Genomic DNA, 21,031 nt, shown 5'->3' with positions numbered 1-21,031 from the left:
CAAAATCCTCACACCCAAGTTTGGTGGTGCTTTCAACCTGGGCTAGCTGGTGGTATGGGTAAGAGCCTGGGTGCCACTTTCACTTGGGCTGGTAACCCATCCGCATTTGAGGTGAGGACACAGGCTAACTCACTCCAGTGCTGTAGTCCTCCAATGCCTTCCCACAATTCCCCTTGTGTGCAGAGGACAGACGAGTTCTCCTACAGTTTGCTGGGGGGAAATCAGAGCAGCTCATTCTACTACAGCGCAAAGAACCATGGGATATGCCCCCTGAAGTCCTAGTCATACAAAGCACTAGTGGAGACACAGTACCTCTGAGTTCTGTAGTGTGGCTGCTCATGCCCAGGTAGGCTTACCTGGGTGTAGATCACATGGGCTAACTCTGCAGTGGAGGCGTAACACTTTGCCACTAAAGGTAATCACTGAAAAGGCACCGGCAGAAGGAGAAGCAGCACAGAAAGGAACAGGAAATAAGAGCCCACATACAGTTATAAATAAAAGCAGATTCTTTATTTGGAAAACTGAAAGTGGTGAACGTTTGCTGAGCACCAACAAGGCAAAGTTATTTTATTGCCCTTTTGAACTAAACTCTCATCTCTGTTATCTCCAAACATACCCATGGGATTATCCCCATCTTGTAACAGCAGAGAAAGCAGGAACATTACTCTCTGGAAATTCAGCCTCCTTCTGACAGGCACACAGGACTGTCAGAGTTACAGTGCCATCTACTAGGAGACAAGTGACCTGGGAAATCCCACCCTCCTGGGCACATCTGTTCTCTACACTTACCTGCTCTCTCTGCTTGTAGTTGTGGAAGCTCTCACTGGAGGGAAAGAGGGACTGACTGAGGCCTATATATAGAATCATAGAACTGGAAGGGACCTCGAGAGGTCATCTAGTCCAGTCCCCACAACACAAGCTTTGAGTGAAGGCACCATAGAAGCAATTGTTGTAAATAGATAACCTTATAAAATCACTTTTGCAAAATCTGGTAACTGAAGTTTAAAAAATATATTTGCTTTATGAAGAAAACATAATAGAAAATCGCATGGCATTCTACAAAGGCACAACAAAAATGATCTGAGCCATCTAGGCAGCAGGAGGACTTTGATGCAAATCAATATATGAGGGTTTCTATCAAGTTGATTTGGGAAGAGAATAGAAACCCTCTGTCCAGCAATGCATGATCAAAGACATATATTGGCAAACATGATAGCAATTAACTCATATTCCAATAAACTCAGCATGGAAAAATGTTACTTGGTTGTCAGTTTTCTGCAGTTCCATGCACCATGTGGGCTTTGAAATCTAGTCATAAGTCAGGATTGTAGTAAGTACTGAAGTAACTGATTCATACGTATAAATTCTCAGAATTTGGGAGGCCAGGTTTGCTGTTTTTATTGCCTCTACTTATAATTACATCTACATCTACATAATACATAACTCCAATCAGGGCTGGCTCTAGGCACCAGGATTCCAAGCATGTGCTTGGGGAGGCCCTTTTCAAGTGGCAGCATTCCAGCTTTTTTTTTTTTTTGGCGCTTCGGCAGCGGCACTCCGCACCCCACCCCACCCCCTTTTCTTTTTTTTTTTGCTTGGGGAGGCAAAAAACCTGGAGTCAGCCCTGACTCCAATTCTTCCACATAAGAACTGCCAGTAGCTACAATTTTTCTGTGTAGCATCTCTGTAAAGAATGTTTCATTTCTAACATTCAGCAGAAACTAGAGATACATGGTGTGTAAATCAGGGAACCGAGAGTGATCCATTTCAGAGGTGCTGGGCAATAAATGATGTGCGACAGAATCTGAATACGATTGATACATAAGCAGAGATGCTCTTCCTGTTTCTTTGGAGATGTGCACGGCAGGTATCCTCTCCTCTACTCTTGCTTTGCTCCAGGTAGCTTCACAGGAGCCCAGCCCTGCATCTTGTAATAGGACACCAGCTGCTTCGGAACTTCAGCCAGGACTGTCTGGGAAAGAGCCTCCCGAGGAGCCTGCAGGAGACACCAGTGTGAGCAAACCAACGTGACAGCACATAATAAAGGGCCACGTTATCCATCAATTCCCCTCAAACAAGGAAAGACTCAAAACGATGTCTCTATAGCTTCAGCTCTCGTCCAATAGGGATTATAGGGAATTCTGGGCAATCAGTACAGCACTCTCACTGAAATACATTAAAACACAGTAGAGAGACCAGGTGAGTGAGGTGATATCTTTTATTGGACCAACTTCTGTTGGTCAGAGAGAAGTTTTGAGTTTACAGAGCTCTTCCTCAGGTCTGGGAAATGTGCTCAGAGTGCCACAGCTAAATACAAGGTGGAACAGATTGTTTAGCACAAATAATTAACACATATTTCAAGGAACCATTCAACTTGAAGTGGCCCTTGAAATCAACATTGATCCAAGCTCTGACCCACTAAAACCTCAGGTAAGAGTCACTGCACAGGCGGGTATGCTCTCAGAACCCACGGCAGAACTTCCCTGTAAATACTGACAGTTTGCTGATGTGTTTGAAAAGAAAAAACACAAATATCCTCCCCTGCCCGAACCCAGAGACTGCCCAACAGATCTGCAACCAAAAGTGCTGTTTCCATTTCGGTGAATCTCCGCTAGGTTTTATCAGATTATCTCTAACAAAATCTAACAGGTTCATTCATAAATCACCAATACCGGCTGGAACACCAATTTTCTTAATTAAGAGAAAGATGGCAGCCTCCAGTTCAGTGTGGATTACCAAGCCTGGAATCAAATCACAATCAGGAATTGATACCTGCTACTCCTAATTCCTATTGATTGGCCTCTCCCTGCTCCCACCCTGAAGCTTGCTACTAATCAACAGAAAAGAGAAACCATGAAACCTGAAACAACATTAGGGAGGGCTTCCATGGGCCCTGGTTGGAAGAAAACCAGGAACTCTGATTGGTCAGAGCAGGGCATCCTATTTAAATCTAAAGAGAGGCACAGGAAGTTGTCTGAACAACTGGGCTTTACCTGGCTGCCACACTGGACCCTGCAGACTTATCTGACTCCTGACCCCTGCTTCCTTGCCTTGTTCCTGATCCTTGCCCTCGGTCTCCAACTCCAGCTCCTGATTCTGCCTCCGGCTCTGACCCTTGGCTTGCCTCCCAACTCCAACTCCTGCTCCAATTGCTAGACCCAGCCTCCTACATCCCAGCCCTGACATTGAGGCCTCTTCTATACAAGAAAGTTTTTCTGTATAACCTAAGTTGTGAATTAACTGAATACCACTGTACCAGTAGTCCGTCCTCCCCCACAAATGTGGCCACTCTTATTCAGTAGAAAAGTGCCCTTTTCAGTTTAGCATAAACCTTTTCTCAGGCAACAGAAGCTAACCTGAAAAGAGACACTCTAGGTTTTTAAACTAAATCATATGGAGAACCTCATATTCCCTACTGTGCAGCCAAAGAAATAGCAGCTTATTGCAGTCAACAGCAATTCTATGAATCTGAAGAAATTTGGACCCATTTCTAGATATATTTAGATTAAAAATATTGAGATGCTATAAGAATGCCAGACCTCCATTCCACCTAACCCCTCCACTTCCTCCCCCTGGTGCCTCCTTCCCTCCTTTGCAATATTCATGTATGTTTATTTTACCCCTCACCCTAACATGTTATGCCTATGTGGTATTATCTGGTTTTGCAACTTTGACAAGTTGTAAAGCTGCAAAATTTTATTGCAGACCCTATAAAACAGGAGGTATTTGGACCCACACAAGCTGTAAGTTGTTCACCTTTTTGCACTTTTAATTGCCTGTTTCTTTCTGAAAATCAATAAGAAATTAATCACAAAAAGCAGCAGCCACTCTTACACCACAACAGGAGAGTCCAAACAGGGTGTCATACCAATAGAACTACATGGGTACAACTGGTAAAAATCCCTGTGGGGGCAAGGCCCAAGAGGAGCCAGCCTTCCCAGTAACTGATGGGCTAATCCAGAGGTGGAGGGTGCTCCAAGAACAACGGGCCAGGCTACATCAAACAGGGATCTTCCCAAGAGCAGTTTTGGTTTATTATTATTTGTATTCTCGTACAAGGAGCCAAGGAGCTCCAGCCACGGACCAGGTCCTGCTGTGCTCGACTTGGAACTATTCCCTGGGGGTGGCCATCAGACACAGCCCCAGGAGATCTTCTCACAGTACTTTGGGACAGCTCAGCTTGTCACTGTTTCTATGCTCTTTGAAAAACGCTTTGCTATCCATGTTAAAATTAAAACGCCATTGAGAACGCCATTCTGGACAAACTCCATATAGTACAAGTTTAATTTCAACTCAAAACTTGGGGAAAAGGTGAGGCTGAATGACAGCCTACAGGCAAATCAATGTGCTCCCATGGATTGTTCAGAGTGCAATCTACCAGGAACCAGGCAGGCAGGGCTGACGTGGTAACATGCTCCGCCCTGCTGGATGCCTCACTCCTGTGCCACCGAGGTTATGGAGGCAAAGAGGTCAGGCCTAGTGAGGTGACAGGAATTTAACTCACATTCCAGGGGAGATACTGCGCTCAGTATTCTGATCTCCTGGATGCTGAGAACATAGCAGAGGCAACATGCTAAGCCCCTGGTTGAATGGAAGTACCTCCACTTAGGTCTGGTCTACACTAGGGGCGGGGGTCAAACTAAGGTACGCAACTTCAGCTACGCGAATAGCGTAGCTGAAGTCGAACTACCTTAGTTCGAACTACTTACCCGTCCTCACGGCGCGGGATCGAAGTCCGCGGCTCCCCCGTCGACTCCGCCATCGCCGTTCGCGATATATCGAACTCCGAGAAGTCGATTGCTACCCGCCGATCCGGCGGGTAGTATGGACGTACCCTAAGTCTCTTGCTCCTCAACCCAACAAGCTGAGAGTGCTCAGCTTCTGATGGGCAGGAAACATCTCTCAGTTCTCTGAGGAACAGTCTCCAGAGCAATTTTGGGCCACACTTCCTCGCAGACAGCTCACTGGCTTCATACACTAATTATATGGTTAACAGATTCTCTACAAAAACACTCCTCTCTCAGATCAAACCTATGACAATTGTGTACAACGGGATCAGGATTAACAGGCTGGGTTTTTTCCTCATGTTAAAATAAAAGATAACTTACATTGAGGAACTGTCTGAAAGGCACAAACTGGACAATGTCTCGTACAGCTGGCTCCCCTGTCAAGGACTTTAATACGCCGTCGTCCCCATCGAGGAATTCCATGGCTTTGAAATCAGCATTGCCAACTCCAACGATAATAACAGACATAGGCAGTTTGGAGGCATTAACAATAGCTTGCCTGGTTTGATCCAGATCAGTGATCTCACCATCTGTGATGATCAGTAGTACAAAGTATTGCTGCAAAACATTAAATCAGGCAACCAGCGAGTTTAACATCAAACCGAATGCAAAAGAAGCCTGCCTTAGCCATCGCTCCTTTGAGGAAGGGAAAGCAGATGGTGTTGTGGATAAGGTACAAGACTGTTCCCAGTTTTGTCACACAATATATGTGTGACCCCCGGCTAGTCACTTCTCCCTCTGCAACTCAGATTTTCATAATCTGGATCTAGTTTTAAAGGGGGCGGGGGGATTGAGAGGTTTAGTTCAATTAAGTTTGTAAAGAATTTTAAGATCCTTGGACAGAAAACAGTAGAGAACAACAAAGTACCATTGAAGCAAGCACGGTGGCTGCAGAACCTGCTATTTGATGCTGTTTTCCTTGCTGGTGGTATTGTTACAAAGGATAAAGAAATTAACTTTAAAGTGACTTTAAACCCAAGAGAGTACCAGAGTGTGCCAGAGCCGGTCCCCTACGGATACCACTGAGGGGAAAACTTCCAGCCCTGGTGCATGTGGCGAGCACACACACCTACAATAGAATAATGGACATGAGCAAGCACTCTAAGAACAAGTAATTTTATCAGGCAACATAAGGCTTTTGTGTTGGTGAGACTTGGTTTTCAAATTGAATAAATGAAACTGTACAAGTTAATGGTCTGATTTTTAAACAAGCTAGGCATACAAATGCAGTGTGTGTGCAACTGTGAACCGGATTCATATATGCAGTGATGTAATTAGCCACTGACATGCACAATTACAAATTGGTGCACACAATCATGCTAATCGAGCATCCCTGCTCATCATCATGGAAGGACAGTTGGACATGCCCTTGGTGGTTATACCAGTCTCTTCTCTGTTTGGGAAAGTATAAGAGCATTGGTCTCAAGTTGCAGTGGGGGAGGTCTAGGTTGGATATTAGGAAAAACTACTTCAGTAGGAGAGTGGTGAGGCACTGGAATGGGTTACCTAGGGAGGTGGTGGAATCTCCTTCCTTAGAGGTTTTTAAGGCCCAGCTTGACAAAGCCCTGGCTGGGATAATTTAGTTGGGGTTGGTCCTGCTTTGACCTCCTGAGGTCTCTTCCTACCCTAATCTTCTATGATTCTATGAAAGTGGTGCACTAGAAAGGGTTGAAAACTTTTAAGGGCCTCCTTACTGCCTCATTTTGTGCATCCCGTGCTGACCTGCATCCTCTCCAGGGAAGATTACTCAATTACTTCAATTCACTGGAACTGCACCAAGAAGGGAGGTAGTTCACACTGACCCCTTGTGACAGGGTGGATAAAGCCAGTAGTAGGAGTAGGGTTAAGGAACAACTCTGGACCCAGACAACCCCACCCAGCCTCACCTGCAGAGCATGCGCCAGGTGGAAGTGGGGCCTAAAAGGCACCCAGATAGCTCAGAAGGGAGCTGACCAGGCAGGGAGAAGGACCTGATTCTGGAGCTACTGAGGAAGAACATGGAAACTGCTCCTCTGCAAAGAGGAACAAATCCACTAGACCCCAGACTGACTTAAGGCACTGTTTGTTCTACATTACCTTGGTTACAGACTGAAAACACTTGACGTATAGAGTGAAGGGGTAGGAAGTGACCCAGGTAGGACTGTGTTAAGGTGCTCCTGGGTACCTGACCTTGGCTACCCTCACAAGGCCTGGGCCAGAGTCCATTGGTTCGGAAGGCCTGGGCTCCCCTACCGCCCTCTAACAACTAGATGTCACCTCCATCAAGCGCCTACCATTGCACCCCACCCCTATTCAGCAGTAAGCACAGAGCCAGTGTTTCACCAAGACATTACAAGGTGGAGTAAAAGTCACCTGGCCACCACAGGCTGAGTGAAATACCAGAGATCTGAGCAAGTTGGGGGAACCAAATTAGAGGAGTCCAAGCAGGGAAGGAGAAATCTCTTTGCGATTCCATTCAATCGCATCCAGGGAAAGTGGAAAGGTTGAGAGTGCAGGTCTGTAACCAATAAACACGGACTTACAGCAGCTGTTCCTTGCTGTGCTGACTGAGCTGCAAACCTTGCCACGTGGTTTATAATAGGAGAGAAATTTGTTGGCCCATAGAGTCGGACCTGGGGCAGTGCCTGGCGATAAGCATCCACAATTCCTTGGATTCCTATGCAACAAGAAGGTCTGAATTACCAGAAAAAAATTAACATTTTACCTATCTTGCTAATTGTTTTATGAGCATTATCCTTCTGGCATGTTATAATAACCGGACACCTTTAAGGTGCATACAGAAAATCATACTGGACCGATTACACAGGAGCAGCAAGGGGGCAGTGTTTGCCCAAGGTGGTAGTCAGCGTGGCCAGTGGGAACCTGCAGAGAAGTGGCGGGTATACGGCAGACTCCTCCCATCTTGTACTTGCCTAATGATTTTCCAAGAAACAACACTGGTTAGTGCTACTAACATAATGCAGCTGATGTAAGTTTCCTCTACAAAAGGACGTCTGCCGCTGATGGGCTGGTGTGTGCTTAGGCTGGTGACCAGCTGCGACTACCAATTTGTGCAAACACATTTATTTCTGCTGTCTCCCTCCCCTCATTTTCCTGCTTACGCATCTACTGCATATTGTCTAAATCCTAAATTGTGAAGTCTCTGGGCAAAGATTATGCGTTCTTTGCTTGTATAGTGCCTAGTTCAGTGGAACCATGTCCCCATTTAGGGTCCTTAGCCACTACTAGGCTAGAAATACTATTGAAAACCTTGTCTACGCATGACACTTGCACTGGTTTAACTAAAACCAAGTTGTAAAAATTGATTTAGTGAAACTGTTACAAACTCTTGTGTGGACACTTAAACTGGTTTATTGATTTGGCTTCATTTTGCAATTTATGCTACACTCACACTGCCTGTCACACTGGTTTTAATTGCGTAACTGCAGGACCAAGGCTTTCCACAAGGCTGGCTTAAAGGGACAACCTTGAGGTAGCAAGAAAAGATCCTAGCCATGCAGTGGGCAACCATATTCACTCTGGGAACAAATACTTGGATTCACACAGGAAAACTCGCAGATTTGCAATTTTCTGCTGGCCCCAGACAAGATAGAAAAACTAAAGTTTCTTAAATTTAATGAGCATGTGCTAGGTACTGAATAAAGAGGGAATGAGACAGTCCTAGCTCCAAGGACTTTATAAACCAACTCAAATGAAAGAACAACAATTAAAAAGAGGATCGTAGACAAGCTACTGTTTAATACCACAGCTTTTGAGAACAAAAGAAATGAACTTCAATACTTTTAAAAGCTACATTTGCAAAAGGATGAATATTTAGTGAACATTTGGGTGAAGAAATGATACATATGAATCCAGAGTATTTGGAATGAATCATCCACAAACTAAGACCTCTGCTGCCAAAAAGAGCGAACGATTGTTCCATTTCCAATTTCTGTGGGGATAAAAAAACTGAACAATTTAAACCAGCAGTTCTCTTATTCAAGAAACATTAACAAAGACAAAGGTGTGCTTACCCTGACAATAAGGGTTGTTTGGGTTAAAGTTCAAGGCAAATTCATGAGACACCTGGAAGAGAGAACATTTACATCCATTTAGTGAAACACTGACACGCACACAAGAAGTGCTGGCAGAATTCGGAGAAACCTACCTGCCAGTTTGGAGGAACCTGAGCTCCAAACCCAAACGCAGGAAACAGCTTATCTCTGCAGAGAAAGGGAAACAATAAGAAGCCTGAAAAATTGGGATATCCACCCCCACATTGCCTCCCCTTATCGCTGCTTCAATTGATGGAAGACGAATGCTGCACAGGACCCAATCCTGTTCCCGCTGAAATCAGCAGAAGGTGGTGCAGGTCCTGTGAAAGCATGCTGCTGGGGTTCAGTGCTGCAAAGCTTGCTTTGGGTCACCGAAAAGAGGAGCTCAAATCCCCGTTCAGAACACCAAACCCCTCATCAGCAGTTTCTGCTCACATAAGGCCTGCCTACAACTTAACAGCAGGGACGCTGCAGGACAGGACTGGTGTTCAGGGACAGAGCTAAGAGCGGACAATTATCCAGAGATATTCGTTCCTCACCTTCATAAGCACCAAGACGACTCTCAGTTTTGAAAGACAGAGAGAGAGCTGCAGCCCCATGTCATTTCCAAAGTGCAGCTTAGTTGCACAGTATAAAGGAATACAAGTATGCAGCAAAACCAGCCAGTACAGGCAGATCAGCACAGGCGCATGGAATCATCTAGTCTGATGTCCACAAAACACAAGCCAGAAAATATCACTCAGCAATTCCTGTATCAAGCCCAACCACTCTGGTTGAACTAGAGCAAAGCACTTCTTTCAGCTTGGTTTACAGACTTCAAGAGATGGAGAATCCATCACATTCCTTGGTAATGGTTAATTACCCTCACTGCTAAACATTTGCACCTTATCTCTAGTTTCAATTTGTCTAGCTTTAATCTGGCAGAAATTAAAGTTCTCCACATGTAGGTACTTAGATTGATCAGGTCATCTCTTAACCTTCTCCCTGATAAACTGGGCTCCTTTAGTCTCTCACTGTAAGGTGGGTTTTTCAGTCCTTACATCATTCTTGTGCCTCTTCTCTGAACCCACTCTAATTTTCCAACCTCCCTTTTGAAGGGTGGACAACAGAACTGGACAAATATCCACATCCTTGTGGATGTCTAGCCATCAGCTCAAGCTCAACACGGCTAAAATAGAGCTCTTGATCTTCCCCACCAAGTGCCTCCCTGCTACCTCCTTTCTCAATAACTGTGGATACCACTGTCATCTTTCTTGTCACTCAGGCCCATAACTGGGATGCCATCTTCAACTCAAACCTCTCTCTAGGTCCTCACATCCTGGCTGTCTACATCCTGCTAATTTCTTCTGCATAACATCACTAAGATATGGCCTCTCCTATCCATCCGTGAAGCTAAAACTCTTCTCCAGGCTCTGCACAGCTCAATTAATGCCACATCCTTCTCTCTGGCCTGGACAAATGCAATCTTGTCCCATTGATACCCATTCAGAATGCTGCTGCAAAGACCATTGTCCTAGCCCGGTGCTCTGACTATGTAATCTCTCTGTTTGCATCCTTCCACTGCTTCCCTCTTTTCTACTGTATCAAACACAAGCTAGATGTCTACACTTTCAAGGCCTTTCACAGCCTATCCCCACTCTACCTACCATCTCTAATTCAGTAATGAAAGTTCTCACTTCTGTGGCAAGGGGTGCATTTCCCGGCCCATGCTGTGGTGCAGAATTGTGGCACACATAATTAGATGATCCAGTAGCCCAGTGATCTCATATACTCCAGAACTGTGGAAGGATCATTAGAGATCAAACTCAATCCTGGTCAGAGAATGGCCTTTGTCTGACCCTACTTAACCAGAGGGATGGTCACAACAAGCAAGGGGCTATAGGGACTGCAGAAAGATGGTTGAGAATTCCAGTATCTCTCTCAGGACACACACTGTCTCACTGAAAAAACTAATGATATTTCAGGTTAAGAGAGGACTAAAGCCAGACAGAGCTCATCAAAACTAGAGAGCTGCTAGCAATTGTTTCCCACTGAACTGAGATTTGAACAAGCACGGCATTCAGGCGTGAAATGCGTCACCGGCAACAAAAGATTAACACTTGACAGCAGCATTATACATTAACCTATAGCCCTTGACTGCCAGCACATTTTTCAGAAGCCTGTGGATGAATCAGTTAAAGCAGGGGTTCTCAAACTGGGGGTCGTGAGGCTATTACATGGGGAGTCGCAAGCTGTCAGCCTCCACCCCAAACCCCGCTTTGCCTCCAGCATTTATAATGGTTTTAAATACTTTTAAAATACATTAAAAAGTGTTAATTGATGGGGGGTGGGGGTCACACTCAGAGGCTTGCTATGTGACGGGGGTCACCAGTACAAAAGTTTGAGAACCTCTGAGTTAAAGAACCTCTTACATACGTGTCATAATCCTGGACCACATTCCCCACACTCCAGATGGCAGTCAGGTATTCATTTATCCCATTTGGACTGATGTAGTGAAGAGAATCTGGTGACTTTGGATCTCCATTGGAGCCAGTGAAGTCTATACCCACCTGATTAAGAAGATAAGAACAGCAGGCCGCTGAAGTGTCACCAGCATTACAGGTAAGCAAGAGAAAGAAAACACTTCTATCCAGAAACTGAAGCTCACGTCTAGCCCAACACTTGTGCACATGCAGATTGGCACCAAATCTCCCCAGGACCAATGAACAGTACTGCTCTGGGCCCCCTCCACTCCCTGGAAGTCGTAGGGAGGCACTGGCACCTGTGACATACCCCCCAGGGCACAAGTAGGTATTGGCACCCTATTCCTAGGGGATGGACAGACACCAGCTTGTTTACTGCTAGTCTAAACATAAATTACCTGAGAAGGGTTTAAGAAGCTCCCTGCCCATTAGAGTTGTAATAAAAAAATGTAATAATTGGAGATATACCAATCTCCTAGAACTGGAAGGGACCTTGAAAGGTCATCAAGTCCAGCCCCCTGCCTTCATTAGCAGGACCAAGTACTGATTTTTGCCCCAGATTCCTAAGTGGCCCCCTCAAGGATTGAACTCACAACCCTGGGTTTAGCAGGCCAATGCTCAAACCACTGAGCTATCCCTCCCCCCTTACTGTGAGATGCAGAGCAACACTAATGACAATCAACCAAAGAAATTACTTTGAGAGATATTAGAGAGGAAAATGTCTATTATATAAAACCTCTGAATTATTATGTTGTCATTCACAAAGACATAAAGCAGGTGAGCAACTCACTGTGAAGTTAATCTGGCAGCCTCCCATGACGTAATCCAGGAAAGAGTATTCAGTTTCAATCTAAAGGAACAAATACTCAGGGTTACACCTCCTCTCCCGCAGGGACAGAAAAGCTGGCAGTTTGGAACACAAGCTTACCTTGCAGGATTTTATCCTAACAATTCCAGAGTTTTTGTAGCTCTTTTTCTTTTGTTTCTTCCCAGGGTGAATGCATTCAAATTCCACCTACAGGACGCAATGCACAGAAGAGCCAGATTACTGACATACTCACCTGAAGAAAGCAGAGTTCAGGAGTTTAAACCAGAGCAGTGCAAAGGATGTGATCCAATCCAGCCCTCCCCTCCAAAAATAGTGAAATTAATGGGATTTTTAAACACACACACAGTAAACAGACATAGATTTTAACCACTCTGCCACATGCTCTGTTTCAACAACCATATTTTAAAAATAGTCAGACTTTCCAAAAAAAGTCTATTGCTCTAGAAAACTGGCCTCCTAATGGTAGGGATAAGTCAGCTATGCAGCAAGAACACTCCTGGTATGTCTCCTGGAGTCTGCTATGCTGGAGTGAACAAGAGGGGGAAGCTACTCTGCTTCTGCCCGATTCTCCAGAGACAAAGGAAAATGGAGCTGATGAAAGCATGGCACAGGAACTAGACAAAGGGCACCAAAATATCTTCAGGAGGAGGAGAAGCAATGGCACCCAGGAGTTACAGATTGGGGTGCTCGGGGTGCAAAATGTATTTACTTTTCTGGGATGTGTGTTTATGACATTAGAGCACAAATAAAATTACTTCTGAATGTGGAGCAGAGCTCTACACTAGAGTTATCCAACAATCTCTTGCAAACCCTTTGCAGTGAGTTATGGCCCCCTCAGCTAAAAAAAATAGGGAAGAAAAAGAAAAAGCTCACCGGAGAGCTGCCACCTGCTTTCTGCAGCTGAGACAGGTTAGTTTCAAAACTGCCTATCAAATCATGTGACCCATCACTATCATAATCTGTACAATGTACCTGAAAGGAAAGAAACAGCAGGCAATGGACAAGGGTATTGTATCAGGGAGAATTACAGCTGCTCACCACATGATCTCTCGCTTCCAGCAGCTTTGCAGTGATGCAAGTGAACTCCCCTATTAAATCAGAACTGGTGCTGTCATCCATATCACTAACTGAAACCTGACAGTAAAAGAGACACTCAAAGTGAATCCTGGTTAGAGACAGAGAAATACTGCTACTCAGCTGTTTAGCTAACCGGCAATTAGATGCAACTCACATGCACAGCATAAGTTTTGCTTCAATCAGGATCTCTCCCCAACTAAATTGATCTGCTTTGCTAGACTACTGAATATTGTTTACTTTTATATAGGTTCAGATGTATAAACATGATTTTATTCTGCAGAAGGTACTCAACTGGAATATGGGGAAAGAAGCAGTGAGAATGCTGTACCCAACATCTTCCAAAGTCTTTCAGGTTTGCTTACATAAAAATAGTAACATGGACTGTATTGGAGATTGGCAGTTCCACAGAGCAGAAACCTAGCCTATCTTCTTTTGTATTTTGCACAGTATCAAGCAGACTATCTATATTTGAATTATTAATCACATTTAGATCAGCCTGATTCCCAAATACTAATGCCAATGCAAGGGATCATGGCATTTAGAACATGCTAAGACCTAAATCAGTTATAGCACCACATGACATTAGCCACTAGAAAGCGGTATGTATGAGGTTTTAATATGCACAAAACACACAACGCATATTAAAAATCACAGAATGCAAGTACTCCAGTGGAAGCAATCGAGAACCAATGCTTACGAACTGGTGCCTTTCCCCACCTGTTCAAAAACAAACTCCATATGCTCCACAGACTTCAAAACTTACTGACTTTTGGTGGTCTGGCTTTATAAAGAAAAAATTACAATCATCACAAGACACAGCTCAGCACAAGCCATCTCCTCACAATCAGCTTATCCCAGTGTTCTGCTCTCAGGATTGCTCAGTGAACACTCTATATAAGGGTGTAAAACTCATTCTTTGGAGAGGCCCAAATTACATCTGTAATTATAGCCTACAGGGTTAAATTCAGATCTCACAAACGCCCCTTGATCCACTGCAGCTTTTCCCACTGGTCACTGGGAAATTTGCACAAAAATCAAGGGTGAAATGTGCCTTTACATAATAAATAATAACCAAAAGTTCAATTAAGTGTCTTATAGTCACATTCAACCTCACTCAATGGAAAAGCATGCTCCCTTTTAAGAACATTGTTATTTCTTCCCTTTACTTCTCTTCCTTCCCCCATCTTCCTTCTGTTTCCTCCTTTCCTCTGCATTCCCCACTCTGCAGCCACTTTCAGTTTTCACCATGAGCTTCTCTCCCATCCCTTTCATCACCCCATCTGCTAAAACCATTTGCAATTAAACAGATAATGCTCACATTTCACAGAATCACAGGGTTGGAAGGGACCTCAGGAGGTCATCTAGTCCAACCCCCTGCTCAAAGCAGGACCAATCCCCAGACAGACTTTTGCCCCAGATCCCTAACTGGCCCCCTCAAGGATTGAACTCACAACCCTGGGTTTAGCAGCCAATGTTCAAACCACTGAGCTGTCCCTCCCCCCTTAAAGCATTGAGGCTGCAGAAGTACCAACCTGATGAGCTAACAGGACAGGGAGTTCTCACCTCAGGACCTTATATCCTCTCCACTTAAAGAGCTACTCTATTCTCCCTTGTATCTTGGTGGGGAAAGAAGCCCAGTGAGTCATCAGAATCCACTTAGTTTACTAGGAAAAGAGTCACACATATTCACAGGATGGGGTATTTCAGAGATTGAGGCTATCTTTTTTATGCCGATGGAAGAGCTCTCTCCCATCAGCATAGAGCGTCTTCTGTGCCGGTACAGCTGCGTCGCTGCAGCGCTGTATGTATAGACATGGGCTACCATTGCTAGACTGTTATGATGCTCAGAAGGAAAAAACATTTCTGAAACACGCTCTTTTGAGCTATAATGGGCAGTTACAGGCTGTCAACACTGACTGCATCAGTGGCCAGCTAGCAATATTGTAGGGAACCGGCCATAACCCAAATGTCAGCAAATATTTATCCCTGCATTTTGTCCAATATTTTGTGGGACCCAAGAGATCCTGAAAGTGAATAAAGGATGCTCAGCCTCCTAAAAATGAAACTACCATAATTCACAGAAGGCAGTGGCTTCTGCTCTACCCCTTGTGTCATCAGATTGATGGGTAGCTATTTTCTTCTTTAAAATCTTGTTTTACGTTTACACGAAGAACTAATTCCAATGAAAGATGACTTTGATGGAAAGGAATTGCATCAGTTTAAAAAACAAAAAAGACAAACAAGGACACCAATTTTTGTCACAAGTTGAACAAGTTACTTCTTTTAAAAAACAAAAAAGCAAGAAAACCCTGTCAAGGTCACTCACTGCATCACAATGCAGCAGGATAGTAGTGCAGTGTGCAAAAGAATTACTGAAATATTAGTTAGTGTCAGCACTAATTTGAGGAAATCAAACCACATCTGTTTATCTTGAACTTTGGTTAAATACTCTTGACCCAAAATATCCTCACACAAAAGACCTGCAAAGCTGATGTCCAGAAGCCAAATCAAACAAATAAGACTTTGGTGCCCATGTTAAATCATTTGAACAGTTATACTAGTGTATCCGGAGCACAGTGTGGAGGCCTGATTCAGTGATTGCTATGCAGCATGTAGTCATAATAATGGCTACGAGCAGTTTCTACATGAAGCTTAGGAAGCCCCCAAAGTAGACTGACTGAGGGTTCTGTGAAGCAAAAGCTGGACATGATGGCAATGAGTCAAAAAAGGGGCACACATCTTGCCCAATCACTCTCTCACCAGGATGTAATTAGATTAAAATCAGGGGCTTGACAACTTGAGATCGTTAAAGATCCTATGACATTTCCCCACAGTGCCTCACCAAATTCTGACGTGATATTGTCTTCTTCAGTGCTATTAAACCACAGTTGTCCTTCAACCCAAACTCACCTTTCCACCTGTAATCAAAGGATAATACATCCCTTCTTCACAGGCATGTTGTGGAGTTTGTTTAAATGTTTGTGAATGCTTTGAGGTTCTTGACTGAAAGGCACTATGTGGAAGTATATTATTAGCATACAGTTGCCCTGAAGTGACAAATATGGATTCCTACTGTAAAGCACATCTTTCAGAGCCTAGCACACAAAACCAAACATAATGAAATGTCCCCACTCTATGCCATGCTTGCAAAGTACCGAGGATTTTAATCTAGCATCAATTTGGCAAACAGGGACAACAAACATTACCAACATGGGCCTAGTCAGTGTCTCTCTCACGTCTCAAATGTCTTTGGGCCAAGAGGCTTCCTCTTTTTTGGATATGGTCAGGTTTTTCCCCAATTATGAAGTACATTAACTTATCACTGAAATCTTTTACCCCATATTTAGTACCCCAAGTCATACTTCAAACCTTTTTTCCTTTTTAACAATCTCAGTAATTCTTTGGATTTACCATGCTGCGCACACATACTGACTGGCATGCATGCCTTTTGCTAAACCTTTAAGATCTGATTCCCAGCACAAGGCTTCCTCACAGGCACAGTGAGACAGGAAAACCTAGAAAGAAATGTTTTTTGGGTTGACTGACCAGATAAAAGGCTGGTTTAGGAAGAACAGCATGTGGTTTTGAATTCATTTATTGTGAAAAGAGTATATTTTTAGACTGCACCTCTAATCAGAAACTTCAGTGAATTAAGATTAGGTAACTACATGGGGTGTTTTAGGATACAGCAAACTGTCTTATGAACGTGGAGTATTATGCTGAAGATCTACTCACAACCTTGAGTCAGACAGAGTCATCTATTGTATGTAAGAGCTCAAGGAGTTAGAACCTAGACCCAAAACCAGACCCTTTTCAAGGAAAAGCCTCTGCTCAAGCTGGCAATAGGGAAAGGGTCCCCGCTAATATGAATGGATGTGACCAAAGATGGCACTGAGGTTTACATTGTACCATCGCCTTCCTCAGCACCATCAATTTGGTTCAACCTCTCAGCTACATTCCAGACAATGACTGAAAGTCTGATAATTGTCTATGGATCAGTTGTTAGGGAAGAGCGTGGGAAACTTCACTTTTGCATTTCTTGACCTATTTTAAATTTGACACGTGCTATTGCATTCACATAGATTTTGCATTTAATAAAAATGATCTCTTATTTGCTAATATTTAAATTTTTAAAAAACTTTTCTAGATAAGCAAAGATTGAGCAGCCTGATAACCACATAGTTAGTTAATGTCAACTCAGAGGCGGTGACTTACAATTGCAAGGAATAAGAAAGAGAATCTAATCACTTAAGCATTTCCAAAGACCTTACCTTGATTGGTTTATTGAAGTCTCCCCCACAGAACGTTTGCAAGGGAACACTAAACTTCCTCCAGCATGGATTTAAATTGTTCTTAATCACCTGCAAGATAGCAGATACAATAAATAATCTTGCATGGGGGATGCCACATGCAAATAAAAGAGCTTTAACATTGTCAAAAATTAAGAGTTCTGCACCATGCTGAGGATCTGGAGGCAATTCTTGAGCTGGAGGTATGGTGTTTCAGACTATGTCTACTCTACAGAGCCTATGCAGGCAGTGCTTTGTCCATACAGTCCCCTACAGTCGACATAGCTTACAATGACCTAAGGAGTTTTTGTGCTGGTATAGGAATACCACCTCCCTGAACAACATTAGTTATGTGGACAGAAGCACTGTTCTGTCGACGTAGCTGCATCTATGCTGAGGGGTTTGCCAGCAGAGCTATGTGGGTCGGAGATGTGGGGGGGTTTCACACCCCTGACTGACACAGCTATCTTGATATCAATTTTAAGTGTAGATCAAGCCTCAGGCTGCGAACCTCTCAGATTTTGCATGCTAAGAACATGTCTACACAACAAATACTACAGTGGCACAGCTGCAGCTACAAGGCTGTAGGCAGATGCTTACTACAGCAACAGAAGGGGTTTTTCCATCACTATAGTAAATCTACCCCCTCGAGAGGCAGTAGCTACAGTGGGGATTAGGTCAACCTAACTATGTTGCATGGGTCATGAGATTTTTCACAGCCCTAAGCGATGTAGCTAGGATGGCCTAAATTTTAAGTGCAGACTAAATATATTCAAGGTTGGGCCTGATTAATCCCTGGAGGAGAAATCCTGTAAAACATAGGTAATGCAAAAAGAGCTCACAGCTCAGTAGGTGCCACTCTTTCCTCTAAGTCAGGACTGAACCAATGCTCCAACACCATTAAGGGACACTGCATTTTTTTTTTCGGATTAAACATTAAAAAAGGTCCTAACATGGCCATTAAGGAGTCTCTACTCTTGTTAAAGTGCCATAGGTCCTAACCCTAGTATGCTGTGAAAAAGCCCAGTGTGGCTAACTACATTCTGTCTACCCTTATGAGTTAGCTTGGAAAATACTTTGGAATCCTTTGAAATGAAACACACTTAATGAAGCACCAGTTAGCATTAGTGGTGCAAGAGTTCAGTAGACACTAAAACTAGTTTCTGTGAAATCACAGCTATAGCCTATTCCCCACAGCACAATATGTTCTCCCTTTTCAGGCAATGAATCATAGAATCATAGATTATTAGGGTTGGAAGGGACCTCAGCAGAACCTAATGCCAGAACAGTTTGTGTCAGTGTGGAAACCCTACCTCTGATCTGTAGACCAGTTGCCATTTTCCACCATCACTCGGCTTGTAAAATTCCAGAAACGGATCCGATTTGCCCAAAAAATCCTGTAAAAATAAAAAATAAGAGTAATCAACCCCCCATGCTTTACCCAAATAAATACCAAAACACTTAGCAGTGGATATTTGGGGTAAGGAGTATGTCACGTTTGGGGATGGGAATGACGGAAGGTGGGCATCCCCAGTGGGACAGAAAGCACGGAGAAGTTTGTGTGACAGTGCACATATTACAATGGCACATGTGCATCACTATAGCTATGGTTGCATCGTGATAGCTGTTTAAAGGGTCAACCTTCCTAAGTCCTTTAAAATCGACATGCTTAGGCAGATTTGTTGAAATCTGGTGTGCCTCATGGGAGTATGGGGTAGCCTTAGTTATACACATATGGGGTCACTTGATCAAGGGGTTTCCAGGTTACAGGTCCCCCCAAAAAACAAGTTTCCTTCTGCTGCCTTGTACTGTTAAACTGAGAAACTAATGACTAGATGAAACAGCCCTCTTTGCTGTGAACTCATGCTGCATTAACATAACTAAATAGTTATCACAGCCCTCCCTTATGACAAAAGGAGTTCTGCACTGAGGGGCTTGAGGATGCTGCAATGTGAGAGTTGTATTTTGGAGGGAATGCAATCCATGTCTTTGGGGGGAAAAAGGCGGGGATTACAAGTGTAAATGTCTGGGGGGATATTAGGGGACAGAGAAGTGGGGAAATGGAGGAAGAGGGATTTTGGACTGCAGCGAGTAGGGGAGAGAGGGGGATAAATAAGGATGGATGAAAGGTGAGGCAAGAGAGGTTGGGGACTCAGATGTGGGAGGCATGGTCCCCCAAGCTCTGCCAGCACACCCCCACCTCATGTACTCCACAGCTCTGCCAGTGCACCCAGTCCTGCACCTGAAACCGTCCCGCACCCTCCAGCACTGCACCCACATCCTGCATCTCAATCCCCCCAGCCCCAATCATAAGAACATAAGAATGGCTGTACTAGGTCAGACCAAAGGTCCATCTAGCCCAGTAGCCTATCTACCGACAGTGGCCAATGCCAGGTGCCTCAGAGAGAGTGAACCTAACAGGTAATGATCAAGTGATCTCCTGCCATCCATCTCCACCCTCTGACAAACAGAGGCTAGGGACACCATTCCTTACCTATCCTGGCTAATAGCCATTAACGGACTTAACCTCCATGAATTTATCCAGTTCTCTTTTAAACCCTGTTATAGTCCTAGCCTTCACAACCTCCTCAGGCAAGGAGTTCCACAAGTTGACTGTGCGCTGTGTGAAGAACTTAATTTTATTTGTTTAAAACCTGCTGCCCATTAATTTCATTTGGTGGCCCCTAGTTCTTGTATTACGAGAATAAGTAAATAACTTTTCCTTATCTACTTTCTCCACATCACTCATGATTTTATATACCTCGATCATATCCCCCCTTAGTTTCCTCTTTTCCAAGATGAAAAGTCCTAGCCTCTTTAATCTCTCCTCATATGGGACCTGTTCCAAACCCCTAATCATTTTAGTTGCCCTTCTCTGAACCTTTTCTAGTGCCAGTATATCTTTTTTGAGATGAGGAGACCATATTTGTATGCAGTATTCAAGATGTGGGCGTACCATCGATTCATATAAGGGCAATAATATATTCTCCATCTTCTTCTCTATCCCCTTTTTAATGATTCCTAACATCCTGTTTGCTTTTTCATAGAATCTCAGGGTTGGAAGGGACCTCAGGAGGTCATCTAGTCCAACCCCCTGCTCAAAGCAGGACCAAACCCAACTAAATCATCCCAGCCAGGGCTTTGTCAAGCCTGACCTTAAAAACCTCTAAGGAAGGAGATTCCACTACCTCCCTAGATAACCCATTCCAGTTCTTCACCACCCTACTAGTGAAAAAGTTTTTCCTAATATCCAGCCTAAACCTCCCCCTCTGCAACTTGAGACCATTACTCCTTGTTCTGTCATCTTCTACCACTGAGAACAGTCTAGATCCATCCTCTTTGGAACCCCCTTTCAGGTAGTTGAAAGCAGCTATCAAATCCCCCCTCACTCTTCTCTTCTGCAGACTAAACAATCCCAGTTCCCTCAGCCTCTCCTCATAAGTCATGTGCTCCAGCCCCCTAATCATTTTTGTTGCCCTCCGCTGGACTCTCTCCAATTTGTCCACATCCTTCTTGTAGTGTGGGGCCCAAAACTGGACACAGTACTCCAAAT

At 44.0% G+C, this 21,031-nt stretch overlaps 1 protein-coding gene across 7 annotated transcripts in view; it reads right to left on the bottom strand.

The window, feature by feature from the left end:
* Window positions 1-491: 491 nt before the first annotated feature.
* Window positions 492-21,031, bottom strand: part of CPNE1 (copine 1) — a 98,680-nt gene continuing 78,140 nt past the window's right edge. For 6 of the 7 annotated variants that reach the window (XM_044986473.1, XM_044986475.1, XM_044986474.1 and 3 more), the window contains 11 exons: window positions 18,792-18,875; window positions 17,461-17,550; window positions 12,986-13,084; window positions 12,212-12,298; window positions 12,074-12,133; window positions 11,237-11,370; window positions 8,935-8,989; window positions 8,801-8,852; window positions 7,310-7,443; window positions 5,109-5,345; window positions 492-1,996 (listed from right to left, as the gene is read on the bottom strand). In XM_044986473.1, coding sequence (XP_044842408.1) covers window positions 1,880-1,996; window positions 5,109-5,345; window positions 7,310-7,443; window positions 8,801-8,852; window positions 8,935-8,989; window positions 11,237-11,370; window positions 12,074-12,133; window positions 12,212-12,298; window positions 12,986-13,084; window positions 17,461-17,550; window positions 18,792-18,875 — 1,149 coding nt within the window. In that variant the 3' untranslated portion in view covers window positions 492-1,879. Of the gene's footprint in view, window positions 1,997-5,108; window positions 5,346-7,309; window positions 7,444-8,800; window positions 8,853-8,934; window positions 8,990-11,236; window positions 11,371-12,073; window positions 12,134-12,211; window positions 12,299-12,985; window positions 13,085-13,150; window positions 13,247-17,460; window positions 17,551-18,791; window positions 18,876-21,031 lie in introns of all 7 variants that reach the window. The other variant, XM_044986472.1, reaches the window with a different exon arrangement.

Source organism: Mauremys mutica, chromosome 13 (assembly GCF_020497125.1).
Source record: "Mauremys mutica isolate MM-2020 ecotype Southern chromosome 13, ASM2049712v1, whole genome shotgun sequence".
NCBI classification, from domain to species: Eukaryota; Metazoa; Chordata; order Testudines; family Geoemydidae; genus Mauremys; species Mauremys mutica.
The sequence above is the reverse complement of the archived record's forward strand: the minus strand, read 5'-3'. Positions and strand labels throughout refer to the sequence as shown.